Source organism: Prinia subflava, chromosome 12 (genome assembly GCF_021018805.1).
Source record: "Prinia subflava isolate CZ2003 ecotype Zambia chromosome 12, Cam_Psub_1.2, whole genome shotgun sequence".
NCBI classification, from domain to species: domain Eukaryota; kingdom Metazoa; phylum Chordata; class Aves; order Passeriformes; family Cisticolidae; genus Prinia; species Prinia subflava.
The window spans coordinates 9,011,371-9,036,407 of record NC_086258.1 but is presented as its reverse complement, the minus strand read 5'-3'; the positions used below and the strand labels follow the sequence as shown (position 1 = coordinate 9,036,407).

At 49.9% G+C, this 25,037-nt stretch overlaps 1 protein-coding gene across 2 annotated transcripts; it reads right to left on the bottom strand.

Annotated features, from left to right (window-relative positions):
• Window positions 1-520: 520 nt before the first annotated feature.
• On the bottom strand, window positions 521-16,390 carry UBAC1 (UBA domain containing 1). Of its 2 annotated transcripts, none has more exons than XM_063409265.1 (10): window positions 16,006-16,390; window positions 11,995-12,115; window positions 11,708-11,781; window positions 10,925-11,032; window positions 10,249-10,366; window positions 9,496-9,604; window positions 8,128-8,359; window positions 7,225-7,311; window positions 6,396-6,534; window positions 521-4,189 (listed from the first exon to the last, which is right to left on the bottom strand). In XM_063409265.1, exons 1-10 carry the CDS (start codon window positions 16,141-16,143, stop codon window positions 4,074-4,076), a joined length of 1,242 nt encoding a protein of 413 aa, XP_063265335.1. In that variant the 5' UTR covers window positions 16,144-16,390; the 3' UTR covers window positions 521-4,073. The 2 variants fall into 2 exon arrangements, with proteins under 2 accessions (XP_063265335.1, XP_063265336.1); XM_063409266.1 differs by having other exon boundaries at window positions 10,249-10,351; window positions 16,006-16,389.
• Window positions 16,391-25,037: the final 8,647 nt, after the last annotated feature.

Sequence of the window (25,037 nt, the reverse complement as noted above, 5' to 3'; positions counted from 1 at the left end):
TACACATCAGCAGTTGCCTCCAAGGCACCCACAGAGGGGCCAAGGCTTGGAAGTGTTTCCCAGATCCCCCCCAGCAGCGCTGGCACCACGACAGCCAGATGGGAATTTTGGTTACATCACGTGCAAGTTGCTGCATCCCACCAGCTGCTGCCTGCTGGAGCTGCTTCCCTTAATGAGGGTTCCCTTGTTGGGAAAGAAAAGACTTCAATTTGTCAGTCAACAACTGTCAAGATAAATCCATCTTCACTGGCATCGGAACATCCCAGGGGATTGCCAGATTGTGCTTCACAAAGCCCTTGCAAGGGACCTCCCCAAGTGCAACTTTTCCTGAAAAATAGAGGAATAACTTCCAGGTGCAAAGCCAGCTGCTGAACCAGGATTTCATGCACAAACTCTGCATGACCAGCTCTCACACCCCTCGTTCTGAGAAAGAATTCCAGCAACCTGCAGGTCCAAGGAACACTGAACAACATGGATCCATAAACCTTTGCTGCTCCTGCAAATGATGGTTCCGAACACCTTGTAATAAATCAAAAAACTTTATTTTGAAGATATATTATAAATGTACAGCACACACAACATCAGTGTCTGGGGTTATGTGTGAGCAGGTTTAAAGCCTCAGCATTCATTCCAGCCCCGGCCGTGGGTTCCAAATCTCCACACAAAACAATTCCAGCCTGAACAGGTCTGGCTTTGCCAACACTTCCCCCTGACTTCCAGGAATATATTTCAGAACAGCAACTGCTTAAAATGATCACAAATTAGCAGCATTCCTTGCTTTAGGCCTGGAACATTTCTGCAGGGAGTAAATCCTGCTGGTTTTCCTGCTCAGGGAGAGGTGAGCGACCCACGCGAGCGTGGCCAGAATGAATCCTGAATTCCACAGGCTCAGGGACGTCTGCCCTAGTTTAAGCTAGATTTAAGAAAAGTAATGTTACACCTTAGGAAGAGCTGTGCATGCCACACACCGGCATCAGAGCCAGATCAGAGTTATCCTATGTGGTACCTAATTGTTGTATACACAGGTGAAATGAAAAAATGGGAAGTCAGTACCTTGCAATGTAATTTTACTGGTGCTGCCTCGTGGGAAGTGCTGGGTAGCAAATCACACTCGTGTACAGTTCATTAAGCCATGATAAAAATATGCAAATTAAAAATCTCTACAGGCCTCTGTTACCTGCTGCAACAGAGACACTTGGGTTTGTGGGGCTTCATTTAAAACGTGATCTAATTTCCTCCCTCTCCCCAGAGCCCGATATAAAACTATACCCAAATTCAGTAAGAATTGAATGCATTTACATTTACCAAAGTTCATGTGCTGCAAACAGGATCTGCATTGAAGATCTTCAAATCTAGGGCAAGAGGTCCTTAAAAAAACCCCCTTTTGCTACACCTGGATGTGGGGATGGAGGTGAGAACCACCATGAGAACATTCACGTGGATGCACAGCCCGTGCAGGGAGGGGTGGATTGCTCCCCTGCCCTGCCACAGCACAAATCCCTCTGAGGAGCTGTCCCAGAGAGGGGGATCCAGGCAGGATCTCCAGCCCCAAAGCTCCAGGACTCTCCCTCGGATGGAAATACCAGCTGGAAGCGCCGCTGTGCTGTTTGTTCATAAAAATGGTATTTATTATTCCAAGTAGAAAACCAGGGCTGTTACTTTGGATGAAACACTGGCTACCCTGGGCACAAGCCTTTGGGAAAATTGCCTCTGGAGCAGAGATCACAGTAACCTGTGCCTCTTCCACAGGCAATGTTTGCTGACAGCGTTGCCATACATTCGTTTGGTGCGATGCTTATTTTGGTGTGAACGTCTAAAAAAATGAAATTGTAACAGTCCTAACTAAAAGGGATTTCAATAACCACTAAAGAGTTGCTTGGATATGAAAATCAACCTCTGAAATGCAAGTTTGGTTGCAGGAGAGGAGGAAAGAAGGGGAGGGTGTCAAGGTTTGGGTCAGGTCTGTGACAGGGGGACAAAGTTTGGGTCAGGTCTGTGACAGGGGGACAAAGTTTGGGTCAGGTCTGTGACAGGGGGACAAAGTTTGTGTCAGGTCTGTGACAGGGGGACAAAGTTTGGGTCAGGTCTGTGACAGGGGCTGCCGAGAAGCAGCCACGAGCTGGAGGTCTTGGAAGTCGTGCAGGAGAGAACCTCACACCTTCCCAGAGGAGGAAAGCCCTGATGGCTGCTTTGGGAACTCTGCAAGTCCATTTTCCAGCTGCATGGAGAACACAAACGTCCTTGGAACGCTGCAAAGCCCAGGTTATAATTTCATATCATGTTGTCAGTCTATTCTTAGCAGGAGCCCACAAAAATGGTTTTACTGTCCAATTTGAACAGAAGAAGCATCTCTATAAAGCTTGAAATTTCTAAATGCAGAAGTAAATATTTCAGCAGCCATCAACTGTAAAGCTTAATATGAAATTACAAAATAAAAAAAAAATAGAAGAATCCTGGGATAGTAAGACAAGATAAAATCTCAGGCTGTTTTGATTTCCCCACCCTTCATATTAATTATGAGAAATTGGCAACTTCAGTGCCTCAGCTGCATAACAGCACAGAGCAGATGCCAAGTTCAGGCCAAAACTTGTTGTAGGGTTTCGGGTTGCATCTTGCTGCATTTTTGTTTAAAAAAAACTCCAACTGCACATGAATCCCTCCCACACCTCAGAGGTGACTTGCAGAGCTGCAAAGGAGCTCCCTGTTTGACAGGACACCTTTGTGCTGTTCAAGGACAGCGTCTCCACCTGGTTTCTCTGCAAGATTTGCCTCTCCTGCCTTTCCTGCAGGGCTGTGATGATGACAGATGTCAATCATGTTTCACTGAGTTGAAAATAAACCCCTTTTTTTAGCAGACTGCTAAAAAAGTAACACCTGCAGAGCCCAGTCATAAACACCAGCTGGATATTCACAGTGAGTTCTGTTCTTAATAGCTCAGAATTCCTCTCTGAAATCTCTCATCTTCTGGCAAAATAGGAAAGACCCAGCCTGACATTCTTGATATGACCATAGTAAAAATAAGTATAAAGAAAACCCACTTCTAACTCAAAGACAGCAATTTCAAGCATGCTTTAAATACCTTAAACAAGACAAAAACCAATGTGGTTCTGCTGCTTTACAGAACACCAGCAACCCCTCCATGCAATTCAGCTGCTTTTGCTTTTTTTGTAAACAGAATAAAACCCTCACAAGCCCCTTGCCAAAACCGTGCACATAAAAATGGGGAAAAAAACCACTAAGTGAACAAATCCCTCCTTGCAATGGGATATGGCAGAGTGTGAGCTCAGGAACTGCAGCTTGGGAATCCAAGTCTTGATGTGGTGAATGCTGTGGTGAGAGAGATCCTGCACCTTTCTGGTACCTGACAGAGAACCTCCTGCAAGTACAACCCCAGTGGGACTGCAACAACACTAACGCAGCAAATAAATAGGAAAAAGTAATGCTATTTATTAGAATTCCATCTCTGAATGATTCTGCTTAAATTAAAATGCCAGATAAACAAGCTTGGATAGAAATGTGCTTGCTCTCCCAAGATTTGGGCTTTTAAAAAACATTTCCGAAGAATCAATTCATTTTTTTTAAAAAAGCAGTTTTGCAGTTTGATAAAAGCCATAAATTAACACTGTATGGAGATGATTAATATCCTATGCTAGTGGTCAGTGACCTTTTGTAAACACCAGCCAGATCCTAGCAGAACTGGCCAGAAAACTGTCACAGGCCTTTTGAACGAGCAATATTTCTTTCCAACAATCAGATTCTTAAATGTTTTCACAAAACCTTTTTCCTATTTTTTTTTTTTTTTACATATATACTTTATTTTAAACCTAATACCTGAAAACATAAACAACCCCTCAAGCCTCTTCCACTAACACTAAAACCCACAAGGCAACTCACTCCTGTTGGCCGTAACTACGAAAGCTCTCATGTGAGAGAACCCCTCCAGCCAGGATCTCCCCCCTTCCCTCCCTCCCTCCCTTCCATCCACCCCTTCCCAGCCATCCAGGCACCCTCCTGGGGACGTGGAGGGGCAGTGAGGGGCAGGGGGAGGTGGCACAGTGCACTGGCAGCTCCCTCTACGTGCGGTTCAGCGTCTGGAAGATTCGCGAGATCTGTAACATCACCGGCCCCGTCTCGGGATCATTCATCCACTGAGTGCTGTTCAAGGGGTTTTCAAGCATATCCTCGAAGGCTGCCAACAAAGAGGGATTGCAACAGTCAGTCCTGCAGTGTTTGGGAGGTTTCAGGACAGTGAGAAGTGGCTGCAGCTCCAAGGCAGTGCCCAAAATGGGGGTACACGTTGTGCATCCCCGAGGGTGAAGCTGCAGGCCGTGTGCTTTGCTCCTTCCTCAGCACTAAACTCACTGCAGACAGTGATTAAATACTCAGCCTGGATTACAGGCCAGCCCACAAAACCTCAAGGACGTGGGGTTGAAAAGGTAAAGCCTTAAATGCGGCCAGGCCTCGGTTTCCAGGATCATGGCACAGAATTTATCCATTCCTGAACACTCTCCTGCAGCTCCTCCTCTGATCAAAGCTTTTCCCACACCCCAGCTTGGATTTCTTGCCTCAATCTCCTTTTTCTCCCTGGTACTTGACCAAGACAGCTCATGGAGAGCAGAGTCACCCTGCCTGCTCCCTGTGCTGTCCTTTGGCTGCCCCATGGATCCCCTGGAGAGGAAATCCAGCCAGCAGAAGCAGCAGCAGATGTGCCAAAGGCTGCACAGAGCCAACAGTGTAGCCCCTTAAGCCTCCAAATCTCAGCATTTTGTATTTTATTAAAGGCTCCTGAAGCCACCAGGGAAGCAGCATCTTGTTTCTCCTTCTGGAGAGTCAGGGATGTCAGGGAGGCAGCAGGGGAAAGGCTGTGCGTGCAGAAAAATCACCTCAATTTCTTTACAGGGACAGTGGTCTAAATATTTCATTAATATTCTGTCTTTACAATAAGCTTTGCTGTTTGTTTGCCTTTTTGTTGTTTTCTTTTCCTGTTTCTAGTTCTGACTCTTCTACTCCTGCTGAAGGAAGCAGAACAGCCACTGCAAGAGTGGAGCTGCAAATGTGGCAGAGGAATGGGCCAGGCACTGATTGAAGCCCTTTGAGCTGGGCTCCTGGACATTTGGAGCCAGACATCACAGAACAGGACAAAAAAAGCAGCTGCACAGTCACCAAAATGTCAGTGCTGTGAGAGCCTGGCCCAAGGTCAGGGTCAGCTTTCCCAGGAGTGTCAGTGCACAGAGCTCAAGTGCCATTAGTGGGAGCTGGAAATGCCCAGCACCTCTGAAAGGCTCCTCATTAATACCTTGCTCAAGGTCATGCAATTTGCCTCCAGGAAAGCCCAAAATAAAAATCCACATCTCCCCTTTTAGCACTTGAACTATTTTCTTTCACACAGACTCACAAGCTTAAAACTAAAGATTTATCGATATTCTGTGAGGAACTCATTAAATGCAAACCCTCATTATTAAAACCTGTGACATAAGCAATTTGCAGATGTATCATTAGGAATATATTCTCTGATGTTCATCCAAGCCCCTATAATGGCATTTCATTTTCTATTTATATTCTGAGCTGCAGTGTGGAACCCCTGTTGGAAGTGAAGAGACCATTTGTTCAGAAATCAAGAGTGGGAAGGTTCTGCTCTTGAATTATTTAAAGGCTTCCAAACTCTCCTAATTACATTTAAAGTAGTATTTTTAAAGGCTCTCGTGAATGAGCTGTGCACACAGCCTCTATTTAAAAGCATTGCTTCAAATAAGTTTGGAAGCCAAAGATTAAATGCAAAACTTTTTTATATCTACGTGACAGAGCCAGGCATTGTTCTGTGTTGTCAAAAAGAGCAATTCCTCAGGGATTTGAGGCTCTGTCAGGCTCCCCAGCTGTGCCCACAGCCCTTCTGACCCTGTGCACACAGACTTCACCACAGAGCTCAAACCCAAGCAAAGGGAAGGGTGTTTTCCCATTTTATCTCCATTTTGATAGGCAAAGCCTTCTTGTTTGGACACTTTTCCACCAGTTCCCTTCTGTCTCAGTGATCAGCAGGAGACAGCCTTGTTTTCTCTGGGAAATAATCAGAGTTCTAGACAGACATTCCTGATTTTTCCCCTCGTGGCCAAAGGGAGCACACAAAAGGTCTCCTAAATCCACAGAAGCATTGCAGCCAGCAGCTATCAAAGGTCTGAGTTCAGCAAGTGTAATCCTGGGGAATTAGAACCATCTCTGGGACAGCCCCAAGGCCTGCTCTGGGTGCAGCTGAGCTGCAGGATGAAGCAAACAAACAGCAGAGCTGCTGCAAGTGAGGAAAAGGCTCCAGAGCTGCCCCTGTCCCCCAGAGGGGGCTGTCACCATCAGCTCTGCTTTGATTTCCTGGCAAATCCAGCAGGAACCCACACAGGACTTACCTAGTAGAGTTTTAGGGTTGGTGAGCCCTAATTGTACCACTGGGTTTTCTAAGATGGCTTGGAAGAGAGGGCTGTTGGTGTCAATGCCCTTATCTAAGTCCTCTGGAGAAGGTTTTCTGTCTCCCAGCAGCCACTCACACTGCAAGAAATCAGCAGAAACGTCAGATTTTATTAGAGCCAAAGTGTCTCTGCTCAAAAGTTTTGCTAATGTGGCATTTTAAAAATATTTTTCTCCCTCCCTGTTAAAGCCTGAGCTGTACATTTCTTTTCATACATTCATTTGTACCATCCAACCCAACATCCTCTCTCCAACAGTAGCCAGCGTTTGAAGAGAGGATTCCCTGGCTGTCAGCTGTCCATAAAATTTTCCTTAATTTATAGCAGGGGACTAATCAATCTTGGAAAAACTTCGTGTTTTCTGATTCCAGAAACTGTGGAAGCATTGCTGCCAAATGGTAATTTACACACTGCATTGAATGTATCCTGGATCATTTATTCCTGTCCTAAGCCAGTCCCTATCCTTGGGAACACCTTCCCCTTTCTCCTGACAGCACAATCTCTTTTTCAGGCTGTGCTGAGGGACTTTCTCAAAAGCTTTTTGAAAATCCAACCTCAGGCTCACAGACCCCGAGCTCCTCTGAGGAGTCCAAACCCTTTGGAGTCATTCCAATTTTTATTTGTTTATCCAATTTCAAGGAGGCACAGAATTTGTGCTCCTTCAGTAGGAGCTGACTTTAGGACAGATCCAAACATGATCTAGTTTAAGGATGAGAAGCATCAGTGGGCCAGACCCTTGGAGCAGCAAGGAGCAGGAAGGATTTGTACTCACAGCTGCGTTTTGCTGGTTGTTGTTCACTCTGAGTGCATCCACCACTTCCTTTTCATCAAATCCCATCTCCATCAGGGCAATGACAGCCTAGAGAAGAACCCCACAGCTCAATAAATGTTACATTAGAGCAGAAATGAGAGCAAGCAGATCCCTTCACCTTCTGTGCACAGCTTTATGTGAGGTAAAACCCCCTCATTATTTCCATATGCAGAGCACTCAGTAATTTTATTAACAAAGTTTTCAAATATTCTTTATCAAAAGTCTATTTATTATGGAAGAAGAAAAATATCTTAGGAGTGAAGGTAGTTCCACCCTCAACACTGGAATGCAAGGCAAAGAGCAAGTGTACCTGGAGTAAAAAAGAGAAAGAAAATGAGGGAAAACCCCCTCATTTTGGCCCTCCTCTCCTGTCACAAAGCTCTTGTTCACATCTCACTGACAGACCAGCCTTCATGTGCATTTGTGGTTCCATTCACTGCATTTAATTTCACTTCCCAGATTTATTACACTGCTGGTGAGTGTGATGTATTCAGACAAACATACCAGGATAATGGTACAAGCATGTTTCATTGTTTAGAAATTGCACCCAGGCCATCAAACACAGTGAAAACAGCAATGCCTGGGGTCTGGAGCTCACTTCAGTCTCCTCAGAGAGGTTCCAGGTGCAGAAGGAGCAATGCCTTTCATGGAGATCCTGAAATCCCAGACAGTATTGCATCCCTGAGGTAAAATCCCTGAATTTACACACTCCCTAAACACCTCCACTGAAATACTGCCATGCCAGCACAATACCCATCTAACCAAAGGCCCCATTTCATTTATTAACTAAACAGTTATTTGGATTTCACAAGCACAAAATCCCTCCCAGTCCCAGCAGTTCCCCAGGGGATGAGCAGCACCCACCCGTGGGTCAGGACGAAACTCTCTTTTCCTCCGGATCTTCTTGAAGATTTCCGTCAGCTCATCCTTGGCCTCTTCCCCGCCCTCCTCCGGGCTGGGACCTGCAGCTGCCTCAGCAGAGGAGGCAGCAGCTTCAGCTGGGGCTTCTGCAGGAGCCTGGCCTGGCAGAGGAGCATCCACAGCAGGGTCATCAGCATGTTCTATCAGCCACTCCATGGCCTGGGTCACCGACATGCTGCAAAACACAGGGGAACGCCGTGAGGAACGCTCTGGGACAGCACAGCTCCACATGCCTTCACTTATCCCCAGGGTGGATGCACCTGAAGGGTAATTAGCACCTCAAAACTCATAAATAAAGTTTTGGGGTAAATCTCAGAGCACCTCAGTTCTCTGGGCATCTGAAATCGTGTCTGAATCCGGGCAAAGAGAGGCCCCAAGTCCAGCTTGGATCTGTAAGCCAGGTTCTAAAAGGCATTTCTGAGGGAGTCGCCTCACTCTGCAGTATCTGCCTTGTTTCCCAAAGAAGCACTGGCTGTTTGCAGCTGTGGACAGAACTGCCACCAAGGCATGTTCCAAATTCGCACTGGAGCCACATCTCAGGTGCCCAGAGCTCTGCTCCTCAGGGGGAGGGAGCAGGACACCGTGGTGTGACACCATCACTCGCTGTGCAGTGCAACTAAGGGATCCCCAGAGCTCCCAAACACCTCCTCCCAACAGGCAGAAAGGAAAAAGCAAAGATAACAACAGTGTAAGGAGTGTGTAACTCCATTTGACACACAGGAATTGTTGCACACTCATGGAAGGAAAGCCTTTCCTTCTTTGGCTTTATTGTTACAACATGAAAGCTGCAGGACAGCAGGGGAGAAAGTCTTCCTGAGATACTGGAAAAGTGTGACTGGGATATGCTGTGGACTCTACCACCAAAATTTTTCAAGGATGGCCTAACAAACCCCTCTGAGGAATGAGGCAGCACAGCTGGCTGTTCATGGGGCATGAGAAGAACATAACCTCCTATTTTACTGCAGGAAAAAGCAAAGATAACAGCAGTGCAAGGAGTGTGTAACTCTGGACTTCACAATATTCTTGGAATTTTTTAAAGATCAGCACAAAGTATATTTCTACAGCTGAAAGGCCAGTGCGGATGGGCTAAGTTTGCCCTTTCCTCTGTCAAATCTTTGAAAGCTGAAGAAAAAGTGAGTTTGGTTCTTGGGAGCAGCGGCAGCCTGGCAGCCCTGTGCCACCTGCACTGCGCCCGAGGCAGCGCTGCTTGGAGCCAACCCGACTGAGGTGACCCAGAAAAGGAGACAAAAAAGCTGCAGATCTGTGTCACAGCACAAGCATTCGGTGGCAGGGGGGTGCTGGAGCACTCACTGGTTCAGGCGCAGGGCTTTGACAGCTCTGCTCTCTGGGAAGCCCATCTCGGTGAGCTGGCGCAGCGCGATCTCGTCCACCCTGTCCTCCTCATCCTCATCCAGCATGGCTGCACACACACAGACAAAACAGAGCTCAGAGCCACCCCGGCCTCACACAAACCCCTGTGTCAATGCAATGGCATGTGTGAAGTTCAATCCTCATTCTCTCTCCCAGCCCTTCTTTTGTTCCTGCCCCCAGTTTGCCACCTCATCATGTAATTTGCTGCACTCAGCTTGCCTGGGCTCAGATTGATTCTTCCAGGACAAAGACTTTGCCCAGATGTGTTCAAGATCTCAAACAAAAGGCCAATAACTCCCACATGACCACAGGATTTCCACACAGTTGAATATATGAGATTCACTGAAGATCTATTAAGCATTTCTCTAGAAATTAAGTTGGATCTGGCCATAGCAGATCTCAAGGATGAGCATTTCCCACCAACTGCCACCATTTCTCCTCATTTTACTGCATCCTTGTGAATTTTCCATTATTCCATACCAACCCTACTAATAATTTTTAAATGGAACTTCTCACCCATCCCAAAGAGACCTTTTATATCCATGACTTTTATCCACAAGGTGAAACTTTTGCCATAAAGTTTTCAGCAGCTTTGCTGCCACATCAGTGCCTGAACTTCACTTTGAGCCCATTCCTACACTCCAAAAACAAATCCCCAGGATTGAACTAGCAACTCTAAAGATCTGTTCATACCATTTGCCTTCTTAAACAGTTCAACTGCATCAGGGTTCAGTGCCAGCAATTTCTGTGCAACTTCTATGAGAGACACTAAAATCTTCCGGAGCTCTGTCTGGAACTGCAAGAAAGGAAACTGTCAAAGCATTTAGACATGAAGTTACCAGCCAAAAGTGAATCTTAATGTATTTAGTGTTAGTAACACAGCAGCAGCCTGGCCCTCTGGACACAAAGTTGCTTTCTTAGGGCTTTATTTTCATTGTTTAGTCTCTCAGGAGGCCTGGGACCTTCCCCTGAAGTGTTACACGGAAGCAAAAGCTCGTGGGCAGAAAAGTCCTTTTATTTCTACCACACCCCATGGGCAGTGGTCAGGGAAAGGGAATAAACCTCAGGAAAGCCCTGAATTATGTAAGACTGAAGAAATAAACCCCCATAACTTCACATTTGCCAGATCTTGGATATGCTCTGAGGCTTTTTCCAAGCCCAAACAAAACATTTAAAATCATAATTTAGGACGGTATTTTACCATCACTAAATACCATGAGCTGTGTCTAAACCTTAAGCTATTTAACACACATTACAGACATCTGAATTTCTCTCACAGAGAAAAGAGAACTGCATTCAAAGAAAAGAAATAACACATAAATATGTGTTTGGATAGTGGTGTGTGAGTTAAAGCAGCTGCAGGACTTACATCCCTCATGTTGTGGTGGGTCACGGTGCGGTCCACGCTGCGGGCGGGCAGGTTGGCAGTGGCTTTGAGGATGGCATCCTTGTCAGGAGCCTTCTGCTCCTGCTTCCTCTGCAGGGAGGGGAACACGAGCAGGTTTCAGAACAGAGAACACAGCACAGAGTTTTGTGTTCCACCCCAAGCAGTGCCCTGTCACTCGTAATGCCACGGATTAACAGCTCCAGTGTCATCCTGCAATTACAGAGCTCAGTTGGGCTGCCCCACCTTCAGTCCTGAGATCTAAACACGCAGGGAAATTCCAGCATAAAGAGGGACAGTGATGTATCCCAGAGAACCTGGAGGCCTCTGAGTTTATGTGATACATAAACACCATCGTGACCCTCAGGAACAACTCCAACAAAATAAAACAGTGAGGGGCGACATTCCAGCTCTAGAGGCTGGTTACAGGGACAAGCCACACAGAACTAAAGGCAGAACACAACTGACAGCAAGCCAACACATCTCTCTGGGTTTTCTAACAAACTAAGGCACTTGCAGAACTGTATTTTAGTTATTAGACCTTTGTTCAAAAATTAAATCTGTAACATTTTCACTGAGTGTTACTGCGTGTCTTATTTTAAGGCAAATGTTCTCAGAATGACAGTTAAAAACGCAAAATCAGCCTCCTGTAAGTTTGGAAGCAATTCCTGTAGGATTTAACTGGCAGCCTCTCCGAGGACAGTACATCCCAGTAACCCTTCCACACAGCATCAATAAAGGAGTTAATCCAAAGTGTTTCAGACTCACCTTCTCCTCTGCAACCACATCTGCCATCTTGGGCAGCAGCGTCGGCGCGCGCTTCTTGACCAGCAGCAGCACATCTGTGAGAGAAGGACACTGCCACGGTTAGAGAGCACCTCCTGCAAGATACCCCTCAAATTCAGCTCTTCCTGGAGGTGAATTTTGTGTTGCTTCCATTTATTTAGCTTCCCGTGGCAAAGCAGAGAGAAAATCTTAAAAACGTTTGGAATTTGCCAGACGAAACCCAAGCTCCCGCTTCCAGACTGGTAAAATTCAAAGCCAGACAATCTCACCTCTGTCCTGAATGTTCTCCTCCAACACTGTTTTTGTGTCTGTCAGCACCTTCTCAGAAGTAGCATGGATCAGCTTATGATGTGTCACAGTTTTGGGATCCTCCAAGCTGCCAGGAACACACTGCAGGAGACAATAAATACTGCAGATCACAACACAGGAATGAGGCGCTCAGGATTCTCCACATACAAACTGGGCATCATTTCCTGGCTTCTCCAGAGCTTAAGCCAGAGGTCAGTGCACATCAAGCATTTTATTACAGAAAATGAGGCTTGATTTGTGCCTGTGTGAGTGGATTTGTGCTCTCTCACACTGAATTCTGGAAGTGTTGGAGATTTGGAGCAAGGATGCTCCAGGACCCAGTGCTATGGTAATTCTGATCACTGAGGTCTCACACTCTTGGTGAGCAGCAATTGGTTTCACCAATTGCCAATCTAATAAAAATAAAATAAAAATGCCAATCTACCAAGAGCAGCAGTGTTTTACAGGAGGGAAGGCTGGAATGATGAATGTTCTCATGTGGAGTGTCCAAACAGGACAGACTCTCTGCTTCACCTCATAATTATTATTTACTCTCAGAGTAAACAAGGCACTGCCAGCAGTGATTTTGGTTTATCTGACCTTAAACTGGGCAGTTTCTGCACCTTGTTTCAAGCTGAAATTAAGAGATTTGGCTGCTGGAGCCCTAACCTGGGTTCCTGCTGAAAGGGCTGAACTGAAGTTCCACTCACAGCTCTTCCTCCCAACCATAAATAATTAGAATACAATGCTTTTTTTTGTGCTCATTCCCTTATTGCAGCTCTAAGTTGCATGTCAATTAATTCTCCAGGAAATCAGCTCAAATCCTAAAAAAAGAGTGCTCACACAAGCCTCGAGCTGCCTCCTCCTCACACCAGAGTGGCTCCAGATGCACAGTGAGAGATTTCAGGAACATTATTCCATCAGTGCATCTAGAGGCTTCCAATTTGTTTGAGTGCAAAAAAGAAAGCAAAGTGCTTGCAATTCCAGAAAGGCAAAATCAGAAATAACAACGTGAAATTGCTGCTGCCGTTCTCACCACAGAACACAACATTTCACACTGACCTTGCCTGTTCTGCTCACAGCAAACACCTTTCAGTGACACTTCTCAATGTTTCTACCAAGCCTCTTCCACCACGTTCACCTTTTGTGCAACAGAGCCATGGAAATCCCACTGAAATCCCAAATTCTGGTGGAGCATTTAGTGCTGTTCCAAAGGAGCTTTTTTAGTCCCTCACCACCTTTCCTGCACACTGCAGCTGATGGAGAGCTCAGCTCTGCTGTTTTCCAAACAAAACATTTTTGTTTCCAACGCGGATTCCAGTCCCTCACCTGAACCTGGTTCTGATGCCTCACTGAGATTGAGGGGAGAATATCTGAGCCCTGCTTTGTCTAACAGGAGCTGCTCAGGCGCCCTGCAGCTCCTCAAGTGCTGAACCAAGGCCAAAGAACACATTAACAGCTGGGAGCACCTCCTGAAATGGATCTGATAAGGTGCCCGGAATGCCTGGGGGCAGCAGGGAACATCTCTGCAGGCAGGCTCAGAATATTCCTGTTCCAGGTCCTGAGGGTAAGAGCAGCTGAAAAGAGCAGCTGGGGTGGACACACAGCCCCATTTCCATTTCCCCCAGCACATATAAAGGAGAACGTGGGGAAACGTGGGATTTTCATCACACAATAAATGTGGGCAGTAATTGATCATAATCAGGTAAAAGTTTAAGCAAGAAAATTAAAGTTCTGTGGGCACTAATTCTTATTTCTCTGTTGTTCCAATCACTCCAGTAACAACTGCAGAGAATAATGGGCACTACAGACACTGAAGGGGCTGCAGAGTGAAACACTTGGCTGATCTTCACATTTTAAATGCCCTGGAGACAGAAAAAACACCTGACCAGCAGTGCCTTTACTCATTCTCACCTTTTCTTTCTAATTCTGGGGTTCCCAGCACGCTGCTCTGCCAAGCAGGGGACAAACTTTTGTCACAGGTGCCCCAGCAACTGCTGGACTCCTAAGCCCTGGTGATGCCAAACACCTCGTGCAAAGCTTGCAATCCTGGTAAACCACAAGGCTTTGTTGGTTTTAAAATATAAAAACCTTTTTGTTTTGTTTTCTTTTAATAACAGAAACATTTGAAAATAGCCCTGACACTCCCTCCTATTAAACTTGGGTGGCTTAAACCATCTGTTTCAACCAATGTTTCAGGGAAGGGGAAAAACCAGTGGGAGAGGTTTATTTCTTTGTCTAACAAAAAGACCCCAAAACATCAAATTAGGGGGAAATAAAGACATCAAGAGTGACAATTCAAAGATCAGCCAGCATTTGAAGGTCATGGAGGGAAAAGTGGTCACTTCCCCAGCCACAACCTGTTACAAACATCTCCCTCTGCTTCCTGGAAGAATGATTTCAGACTTTCAGAACAGAATCATCAGTCTCTTGAAAGAGGTGCCTGCAGAAATTATCTCAAGGTGTTATCAAGATTCAGTCCATGAGCAGGAACCATGATTTTTCCAGGTCTATTTTCCCCCTCCATTAAACTATTTGTGGTCCATTGTAGTTATGGAAATCCACCCCAGGATGGATTTTTGCACACAGCAGCAGAGATTGAAATCAAATATCACCCTGAGCTATCAAATAGTCTCTAAACCTGCTCTCTGTCAGTGTGAAGCCATTCCCCCTCATCCTGTAAAACTCCATCCCTCGCTCCCTCTTCCTGTGCTGAAAAAGGTTTTATTTCCTGGGCAGTTAAAGGTTTTATTTCATCCAGGAAATAAAACCTTTAACCCTTCCAACGGGAGTTAAATGGTTACAGATTACAGGGATCTTCTCCTATTGCACAGGTTTTATATAGAAAAAGTGTTTGCAAGACTTTAAAGGCAAACTCCCCCCAACTAATAAATGTGATTCGGTGGGTTGTGCTCCAAAGGGAGGAGCTGAGGCTCCAGCTTTTGCCAGCTCCAGGGTTCCAGGGAAGAAATGCAGCAGGTCAGGAGTGCAGCTGCCAGGCCGGGCTGTGCTGGCCCTGGGCTCCTGGCCACGGGTCACGCTGCTGCTGTCAGTCAGGGCAGCAACACCCAGCTGTGCCCGAGCCTTTTGGACATAAAAAATGGACAGCAGGAGAAGATCCCTGTCATCTGTAACCAGCTAACTCCCGTTGGAAGGGTTAAAGGTTTTATTTCCTGGGTGAAATAAAGATGCCAAGGAACCCTTCCAGTGCAGGAACAAGGAGAGTTGGATGGGGTTTTACAGGATGAGGGGAATGGCTTCACAGCTGGGATTTTCAACACACCACAGAGCCTGGGCTCTGCTCTGCTCCCACAGCCCGTGCCTTGCTCTGGCCACGTTTTCCCTTCCACACAGCGACAAACGAGTGAGCCTTTGGCCACCTCCATCAAGATCTTGTTTAAAGCACAAGGAGAGCGTTAGAAGAGGTTTTACCTCCTCCAAAACACACCTCAGCTGCTCCAGTGCCAGCACAGGGTGAGGCTGCGCTAAGATTTTAACGAAACAGGTAATTCCTCCTCCTCCCTTCCTTCTTTGTTCAGACACAGAAACAAACCAGGCTGGAGTCCAACTCACACCCAGCAGCACGGGCAGAGCTGGGATCCCTAAAGAACACAGGCCAAACTCTGTAACCAAACGTTACCGAGGGATTCCTGCCCAAATCCTCCTTTACCAACACATAAAACTCTCCAAAAGGGGGTTTCACTTCCGTAAGGAACAGTTTCACGTAATTCTAGGAGGGGAGGGAGCAGACACAGCAAACCAGGACACAAAGCCACCTCTTTACTCGAGCTGATTTCCCCCCCTTCTTTCCAAGGCCATTTACAAGGCGTTGGAAAAATCACTTTTCCTCACTTGGGGCAGTTCTCCATTCCCCCGGACTGTTAATCCCAGCCGTCCCCTCGGTCCCCGGTGATTCCCAGCCCCATCCCCGCAGGTTTGGGGCGCTCCCGGAGGCTCAGCCCGGTGCCGCCGCCCCGCTCCCTGCTCCTTACGTGCTTCAGGCACCGCTCCTTGAGCTTCTCCACCGTGGTGTCCTCGGGCACCTCCTCCAGCCACTCGGCACCCTCCATGGTGCACACATGGAGCCTCAGCACCTTCCCCGTGAAGATCTTCTCCTCCTGCACGAACATCGCCCCCCGCTCCCGCTCCCGGTCCCGGCGCTCCGCCCCCGCCGCCGCCGCCTCAGCAGGCCCCGGGCAGCTCCCGCCCGCCCATGAAGGTGACCCCGCCCGGCCCGGGGGAGCGGCGGCCCGGCCCGGGCGGCGCGGGGAGCGCGGCGCTGGCTGTGCCCGGCCCGGCCCTGGCCGCTGTCACCGCCGGTGTCACCGCCCCGGCCCCGCCGTCCCTCCGGGGACACGGCGGCGCTCCCGCCGCGCTCGGAAACGGAAACGCCGGGCACCGCCGGGGCATGCTGGGAGATGTAGTTCTACCGCCGCGGACTCCTCCGGAAAGGAAGGCGTAGAAACCCCCCGCTTCACACCCCTGGGCGGGCAGTCGAGTTTTTCATCTTTATTAAACCTCTAATAAACCTTCAACAAACGATTAATGACACTTAATGGCGCTTAACGACGTCTAAAACCGTTTATCAGCGGCTCCTCTGCAGTTAACATGGAGCTGCCCCGATGCATTGTGGGGTCGCGGTCTCCCCGCCCGTCCCGGTGCGCGCTGGGACTGCGGCGCCGCCCGGTGCACGCCGGGAGTTGTAGTTCCGTCCCTGAGGGCTCGGGGGGTCCCTGCGGCGGCCCGGGCAGGCCTGAGGGGTCGCGGACACTCCGGGGACACCGGGAGGCACCGGGGCGGTGCTGCTGCCCCGGGCGGGGCGGGATGGAGCGGCCGGGGGCAGCGGGCGTTCCCCCGGGGCGCCGTTAGAGGGGGCCCGCGGGCCGCCGCTTCCCGGCCCGCCGCCGTCCTTCCCCGTGGGATTTAAATTCCCGGCCACCGGGAGTTATTACTTTTTATATTTTGTTATTAAAACTTTTACCGCATCGTCCAAACCGTGTTATTTCCTACGGTTCGTGGCCGAGCTGCCCAATCATTCGGGTTCGGGTTTAGCGAGTGTTACAGTGCAAAGTTTCCACGAGTTTAAAGTACCTGTTTATTTAAATTAAAAGCCATAAATTCGCCCCAGAAGTGGCTCTCCGGCTTTCCAGCTGCAGAGGTTAAGAATGTGGGTTTCTGGCTCCGACAGCCCCAAACCACATCTGTCCCAGCTGTGCCACATCTGTCCCAGCTGTGTTGGACTGGGAATTCTGCAAAGCAGCCACAGAAAGCACCAGGATCTGTCTGTGCCCGGCAAAATCAACAAAAATCCCGGCATAATCCATTAAAAAAGGCTGGCCGTGCTCTCTGTGCACTCCACACGTGCTCTGACTTGTTTTCCCACTCTTCCCTGCAGCCTGACACCTGTGGGAGATTTTTAGCTTTAAATGCACATTAAAGCGGGCTTGAAATGGTAAAAGGGCACTGGAGCTGCCGGGGGTTTATGGATTCATGAGCTGGAGCTGTTGTTCCGAGAACGGGAGGAATTTGAAGTGTGTTCCCCCTGAGAGCGAGCCCTGAAATGCCCGTGCTGCACACGGGGTGCGGAGTTGGTTAAACAGCAGTGGAAAGAAGAAATAAATCCTGAGACAACAAACACAATAAAGTGTGGTGTGAGCAGGAGCTGAGAGCTTTGGAGAGCCCAAACTCCATCCCATCAAAGAGCAGAGTGGATTTGGGGCTGCCAAATGCTGTCTCATGAACCCAGGGATTCGTGTCCGGGGGTCTTCGGCCTCGCTCCGTGCTGGACCAGAAGCTCCCAGAGCTCAGTCGGGACATTGCTCAAAATGGCATTTCTCAAAATGACATTTCTCAAAATGACATTTCCCATCCCGTTCTGCTGTGCCAAGCTCGGCCGCCAGCCCCAGAGCCCACGAGAGGGAGCAAATTCCTGCTCTGGCAGCTCTCCTCCAGCAGCAGCTCCTTTTGGAGATAACCACGCGAGTTTCCCTCCCAAAAACGCAGCCCCGGAGCTCCTGGGCTGGCAGGAGGGGACAGCGCAGGTCCTGGGGGTGGCAGCGGGGTGACCCCAAGTCCTGGCAATGCTCGATCTGCCCGACACCTCCCGGCCACCAAATCCACCCTGAACGCTTCTCTTTCCTGCTGATTTCCCGGTGGTTTTGCTCCCTGCAACTTTTCCCTGCTCCGTGAGGGAGCTGAAGTCTGGGACTGGCTGGGAAGGTGCCACTCGGAGCCCCTGGAGTTGGGGACAACCAGGACAAGGCTTTGCTGGGAGTTATTTTGAGCCAGCCAGGGAGCAGGGAGTGATCTTCCAAAAGGATAAATCCTGTGGTGTGGAGCTCTGGTGTGCACAGGACCCTCCACAGCCATAAAGGGGCTCCCAGCAGTGGCTGCTGCAAAGAGAAGCAATATCTGGAGATGAGCTTGGAGAAGAGGCAGGGAAAAGGAAAAAAAAAAAAGAGATTTCTGCTTTCTGGCCGTCTCTAGCTTTGAAGCAGCGCTTGCCTAACAAAAGTGGAATACTTTATTTCCGTGCTTTGAATGCAGCTCCTGTGTGCTTGATAAAATGAACCCATAAAATTGCAAATACGAGGCAATTTGACTACTGATGGCTAATGCATCATAAGGGCCCGGGGAATGGGAACATTTAAAAATACCCCATCTAAACATTGGGCACTGCCTCCTTGCCTTGCTCTACAGCAGAATAAATAAACAATATGTGTCTATTACGTTGATATTGTCCAAAGCCGAAAGAATGAGTGCACAATGTGTTACTTGCTTTTTATGGCTGATCCATTATGCCCAGAGACCAACGTGGGAATGAGAAAAGGGGGAGGAAAGGCTTCGAGGAGAGGAAAGGCTCCTCTTGTTTCACATCCCCAGGGGAATTATTTTTCCTTGTTGCATCCAGCAGCGAGATCCTTCCCTGATACCCAGCCTTGGCCTGGGGGCTACTCCAGTTTTGGGGGAACAGCAGAGCCAGGGGAGAGGGGACAGAGCCCACAGCACTCAAACACCCCCTGTAGTGCAGGGAAATGGCTGGAGAGCAGCTCCGTGTTAGGGTTGGTTCCTGCAGGAAACAAAAATACCAACAAGGAACATGGAGATTTTTCACAGGGGTGGAGTGCCAGGATGGGGGGAATGGCTTCAGAGAGCAGGGTTGGGTGGGATTTGAGAAAGGAATCCTTCTCTGTGAGGGTGGGGAGGCTCCGGCATGGATTTCCCAATCCCTGGAAGTGTCCAAGGCCAGGTTGGACGGGGCTTGGAGCACCCTGGGATGGTGGGAGATGTCCCTGCCCATGGCAGGAGGGAATGGGATGAGTTCTGAGATCCCTCCCAGTCCAATTCTAGGATTCAAGGAGCAGAGGTGGGAGCAGCACCTGGGCCCTCCCCAGTCCCATTTGGGCTCATTTCTTCTCTTGCAAGGGCTCCAAGGAGCTGATCCCAAACCAGGCAGTGCTGGCACAGTGGGAACACCCAGCTCGGGGGAATCCACACCAGCAAACCCCGTAATCTCTGCTAAATTGTCTGAGAGTGGGAGGAATAAAAGAGAGTGAAAATTACACCCCCCCCTCCAGCTTTTGCAGGGCAATCTCAGAATTTATCGAGACAACTCCTGTGGGATGCTCCATCATGTCATCCAAGACTTGTGTATCGACTCTTTTCCTGCTGCTGCCGAGGGAAGAAATATGATAACGGGAGGGATAATGAAGCAGACATGTTTTCTCCAAATCAAACCCGTTCTCTCTTCAGCCGGGAGAAAAGGGTAAAGAACTTCCCCTCCACGATATTTTTCTCGGTAATGTGTTTTGACAATTTAATTTAGAAGTCATAGAGTAGCGAAGACAAAGTCACCCGGTGGGTGGACATCGGCGAGTTCAGTTGCCTTTGTGATGAATTGGTGATAGTACAGAGATGACAAAACAACACAGGGGGACAAGAGGGAGGCTGGCAGCACTGTCGGCAGCGTGCACAGGATAAATTGAACGCTACACTTCATCCAGGGGCTTCAACATTCCCGGGCATCCCGACATAATTTATGAATTGCAATTAGCATTTTATTACAGCTCGTGCCCGAGCTGTGCCTGACACTTGGCTTCAGGTTTTGCAAGAGTTGCAGAGCAAAGTTTTCCCGAGTTTAAAGCACCTGTTTATTTAAATTGAAGTGCTAGCACACTCACGAGTTTGCTTTGCTGTTCAGAGGAGGGGAGTGTGGGTTTCTCATGGAGAGGTTTCGGGGCTCTGGCAGCACACACGTGTTCTGCTTGTGTGGGACAGGCTGTCCCAGGAATGCTGTGGGATTGGTGTGGGATTGGTGTAGGATCATCAGCAAAGCAGCCCCGGGGAGCAGCAGGACCAGGCTGTGCCCCACAGCCCCAGTTTGGGGTCCCAGCTGTGCCCCTGCTCCCCGCTGGGCTCTGAGTCTTTGCTGGGCAGCTCTTGCAGAGCCCCATCCTGATCCTTGGGGTCTGATGGCTCCCAGATTTATTTCTCCTTTTCCTGAGACGTGGAAACTTCTGTCTCTTCCCTCTGGTGACTTCTCCAGTCGTCCAGCAGAGGAGCAGCCACTCCTCCCTCTCCCTGTTCCATCCCGGCTGGGAAGCAGCGTCCTCCTGCTCCCCCTGCCCTGCCAACAGAAAATCATCCTAAAAACCTTTCTGGAAAGGTTCTTTTAAGCTGGAAACTGGAGGAATTTGCGGGCAGTAACCACCAAATTGCCAACACTGCTTCAGGACCCGCAGCGCCCCGGGAGGGTGCCCAGGCAGGGTCAGGGATCCCTCTGCCCACCCAGCTCCGCCTGGAGCCGATATCGCCATGCAGGGACACAGATCCACTGTACAATTTAACTCCAGAGTCACTCTGAAAGGCCCCCGACTGTGTTCAAAACGACTCTGCAGGTTGTTATAAATATACAAAGCTTTTTGTGGGGATATTCATGAAATTCTATCACCACTTACCCTGGCTGGTAATGGCCTTGTTTATGTATGGGCTCTCTACCTGGCTTTGCAGCCTCTCCAAACACAATTCCATTATGGTGTTTAACTGCTCTATCAGTGTAGTACTTAGCTCTCTCTGCTTCCCAGCACAGCTCCTTAATGGCCAGGGAAGGTATTAGGCACCGCAGTTTGTGAGTATTCAAAAGAAAGTTCAAATCTCACGATGTCTTTATTTTAAAATTCATGGAATTTCTAAGTACCAACTTGTAAGCCATGACCAAACAGTCATTTCTTTCTTAAACAGCTTTCTCCAGCTCCCCCTTCCTCTTTCTCCTCCACCAGTTAACTTGATCTCACCACAGCTCTGCCAGTCCCTCCTTGTCCCACTGCAGTGTCCCCAACACTCTCGGGGGTCCCCAGCAGCTCCTTCCTGCCCCAGAGCAGCCCCAGCCCACCCCAAGCAGGGGGACATGGCCCTGAGGGCACTGTGGGGTCACTTTGGGGGTTTGCAGGTGGGGCAGGGGAGCAGCTGTGCCCTCCCTGAGGAGCGCTGGGAGGAGCAGACCAAGGGGGAAAAGGGGATTTGGATTCAGGAGAATGTTTAAAAGGATGTGCAGTACCTGTGTGGGAAGGGTGGCGGGATCAGGGGGTGCTGGGGACACAGCAGGGCTGGGAATTGTCCCTCGAGTCCTTCCTCAGCAGCAGCTGTGGTGGGGTGACCCCAGCTGGGCTCCAGGTGCCACCAAAGCTGCCCCATCACTGCCGTCCTCATGACCCTGCACCCCCAAACCCTTTCCACACAAACCCAGTACATCAGAACTCTCCTTTTTGGCACTGCACGGATCCAGTCCCCAAATTTCTCCCCTGAACTAAGAAAAAAACCATTTCAGCTTCACATCTCAAGTCCCAAAGCCCCATTTCCCACAAGAACAACAAATCCCCACCTCCACCAGGCACTGCCTCATCCATCAGGTGCTGCTTAACCTGCCACTGTCACCCTGGCACGGTGGCATCTGGGTGGCAGGAGGCAGCTGGGAGGATTTGCCTTCTCCTTCCAGCTGATCAAGAGCGTTTTCTCGTTTCCCTGTGTGTTTTGGCAGAACGTCACAACTTAATTGTTGGAAACAAGAGCAGGAAATATTAGCAGCACTGGCACAATAGGATTTTAATTTAGCTTCAGGACAGAAATGGGTCTCTAGCAGAGTGCCAGGCTCCAGGATTGCCTGTGAGTACGAGGAGCCTGGAGTTTGCCTAATAGTTTGCACAACTGGGGTAATTCTGTGGGGATGCAAGGGACTTAATTGGGCTCATGCTTAAACACCCTCGTAATGCGAGGCACACTGCGTGCTCCCAGCATCGTTATTAAACAGCCCATTTCACTTTTTAATGATCAGCCTGGATCGCTGTAACAGCGATCAGCAAACAATCCCGGACAAATAAACATCTGTCTTCAGTGCTCCCACAGCTGGGGCTGCTGCTGGGCTCTGAGTGAGGCTGGGATGGAGGGACAGCAGTGCCCCCAGCCCCAGGGACCCCAAATAATCCCCCTCTGCCCAGACTGGGGGGCTCACAGGTTGGGGTGGGCCCTCAACACCACCCTTGGGCCACCGCTGTCTGCTCAGGCAGGAGGGGTCCCCCCGCCCGCCCTGACATTGAGGTAAAATATGGGGCACCACTAAATTATTCACTTGGCGAGAGGGGCTCTCAGGACGGTGTGTTGCTCTTCTGCAGTGTAATTAATAGTCTTTAGATTAAATATGAAATCATTCCTGCTCATTAATAATTCAGCGGCAGCGTGGCGATCTTTGGAGAGCAGCAGCACTTCATATTCCTCTCAAGTCTGGTGCCTGGAACGCTTCTGGGGGAGGCAGCCGCCCTTTCATCCATCTCAATTACAGCTGCTGAAGGCTCCTTTCCTTCTCGGACGTTGTTTTTGCAAAGGTGTGAAACTTTCCTGCTCCTCTGGTGCCAGCAGTGTCCTGGGAGGGGCCGGTGCTCTGTGACCCCTGAGGTGCCAAATTCTGGAGCTTCCCGAGGTGTCTGTGGCAAACCTGGGCAATGCCAGGCGGGTTTGGTTGGGATGAAGTCAAACACACCTTCACCTTCACCTTCACCTCCATCTTCACCTTCACCTTCAGCTTCACCTTCACCTTCCCCTTCACCTTCCCCTTCCTCTCGGTGTGCCCTGGGTGGGCTCTGAGTGTGCTGCCCACATTCCAGAGGGAGGGAGGTGGAGGGATGGGAAAGAGCTCCCCGTGGCCGAGGTGCCTGCCCTGCCACTCCTGCCATCCTGCTGGTGGCCAAAATCACCAGCGGCAGTCCCAGCTCCCCAAACCCCTGGAATTCCCAGAAAACAGGAGCTGCCCCTCCTGCCCTCCATCCCTGCCAGCCCCCAGCGCCGCCGCTGTGCTTTACAGGCAGGATGGGGATGGAGGTTTTTGCTAATGCTGACAACGACCGTAATTTAGCTTTACGCCAGCACTAAAAACGGAGAACAAATTCACGTCCTGGGACATCTGTGACAGAGCTGCTGCCGAGGGCGGATTTATGGGCGGCCCCTGCAGCTCCCTGCAAGGAAAACACTCCGGTGCACAGCCCTGGATTGACTTCAGCCGTGGAATCAGCTCTTCCTGTGGGGGCAAAGCCCTGCTTCAACTCATTCCAGCGTGGTCAGCGGGACAGGGGAGGGAGGGAAGGCAAATCCATGTCCTGGGGGTGCTGCTGGGCTCATTCCCGAGTGCTGGACCTGCCGGGCATCCACAGCCCTGCCGGGATACAGGAATGCACCAGGGCATGCACCAGCAGCAGATGGATGGCTAAATCCCCCCGAAGATGGCACCTGGAGCAGCAGGAATATTTTGGGATGCCAGGCTGCGGGGCCGTGCCAGCAGCAGCTCCGGAGGGTCCCTGCTTGTTTGCGGAGTGCCATAATTCCTGTTCCCAAACAGCAAACAAATGTTAGACAGCTGCCGCAGGAAAATCTGCAATCAAAGCCAAAACCCCGGGAGGGGAGCGGGGCGGGATGAGGCTGATCCCAGCACAGGGCAGGGAATTGCAGGGCTGGCTGGAGGCAGCAGCTCCGGGGGTGCTGGTGAGTCCCAATGCAGCGCTGAATGTCACCTCTCCCAAGGAGCCCCAACATCCACGTGGCTGCCGTGACCTTTTCGGAGCCCTCGCGGTTCCCCCCGAGCTGCTGCAGGAGGATAAACTTGTTTGCACACCTGGCTGGGTTTTAAATAGGTTTAATTCCTTGGTGACTCAGTGAGGAGTCAGCTGGCGGAGGCTGGAGGCGCCGGCTCCGAGCTGCCCCCGCAGCCGCTCCCACCGGGAAGGGTGGGATGGGATGGGATAATGGGATGGAATGGGAATTTGGGATGGGATGGGATGGGATAATGGGATGGGATGGGATGGGAATTTGGGATGGGATGGGATGGGATGGGATAATGGGATGGGATGGGATGGGATAATGGGATGGGATGGGATGGGAATTTGGGATGGGATGGGATGGGATGGGATGGGAATTTGGGATGGGATGGGATGGGATGGGATGGGATGGGATGGGATGGGATGGGATGGGATGGGATGGGATGGGATGGGATGGGATGGGATGGGATGGGGTGGGATGGGATGGGATGGGGTGGGATGGGATGGGATGGGAGCTGCCTGGGCACAGAGGGGATTGGCCCAAAGGGCCGTGTTGCACCCGAAATGCTGCATTCTGTGGGTGAGAGGATGTGGCGTCATGGGAGAGGAGGGGCAGCAAGAGGTCAGGGACATTTTGGGGGGTTAAAAAGCCCCCGTGGGCCTGGGCATCCTCCCGGGAGGGGTTGGTCCAGACATTCCCCCTCTGCTGCATTATGGGATCCCCACATCCCGTGGGAGAGTGGCTGGGGTGACCAGGGGCAGTTCTGGGGCTGGATCCATCCCCAGCTCAGCCTGGAGGTGCTGATGTCCCCAGGCTGGGTGTGAGTGGAGCCGGAGCTGGAGAGACCCCGAGCATCCTGAGGTACCCAAGTGGTGATTCCTCATTAAATTGGACCCCAGACCAGGCAGGGATCACAGAGCAGATTTCCTGCTTCTTCTGGAGC

Excerpts from the sequence above, each read along its gene's own strand:
- UBAC1 (XM_063409265.1), bottom strand. The coding sequence starts at position 16,143 with ATGTTCGTGCAGGAGGAGAAGATCTTCACGGGGAAGGTGCTGAGGCTC. Across the intron at positions 12,116-16,005 it reads AGGAGCGGTGCCTGAAGCAC|TGTGTTCCTGGCAGCTTGGA; the intron begins GTAAGGAGCAGG and ends TGTCTCCTGCAG. Across the intron at positions 9,605-10,248 it reads ACTGTTTAAGAAGGCAAATG|CCATGCTGGATGAGGATGAG; the intron begins GTATGAACAGAT and ends GTGTGTGTGCAG.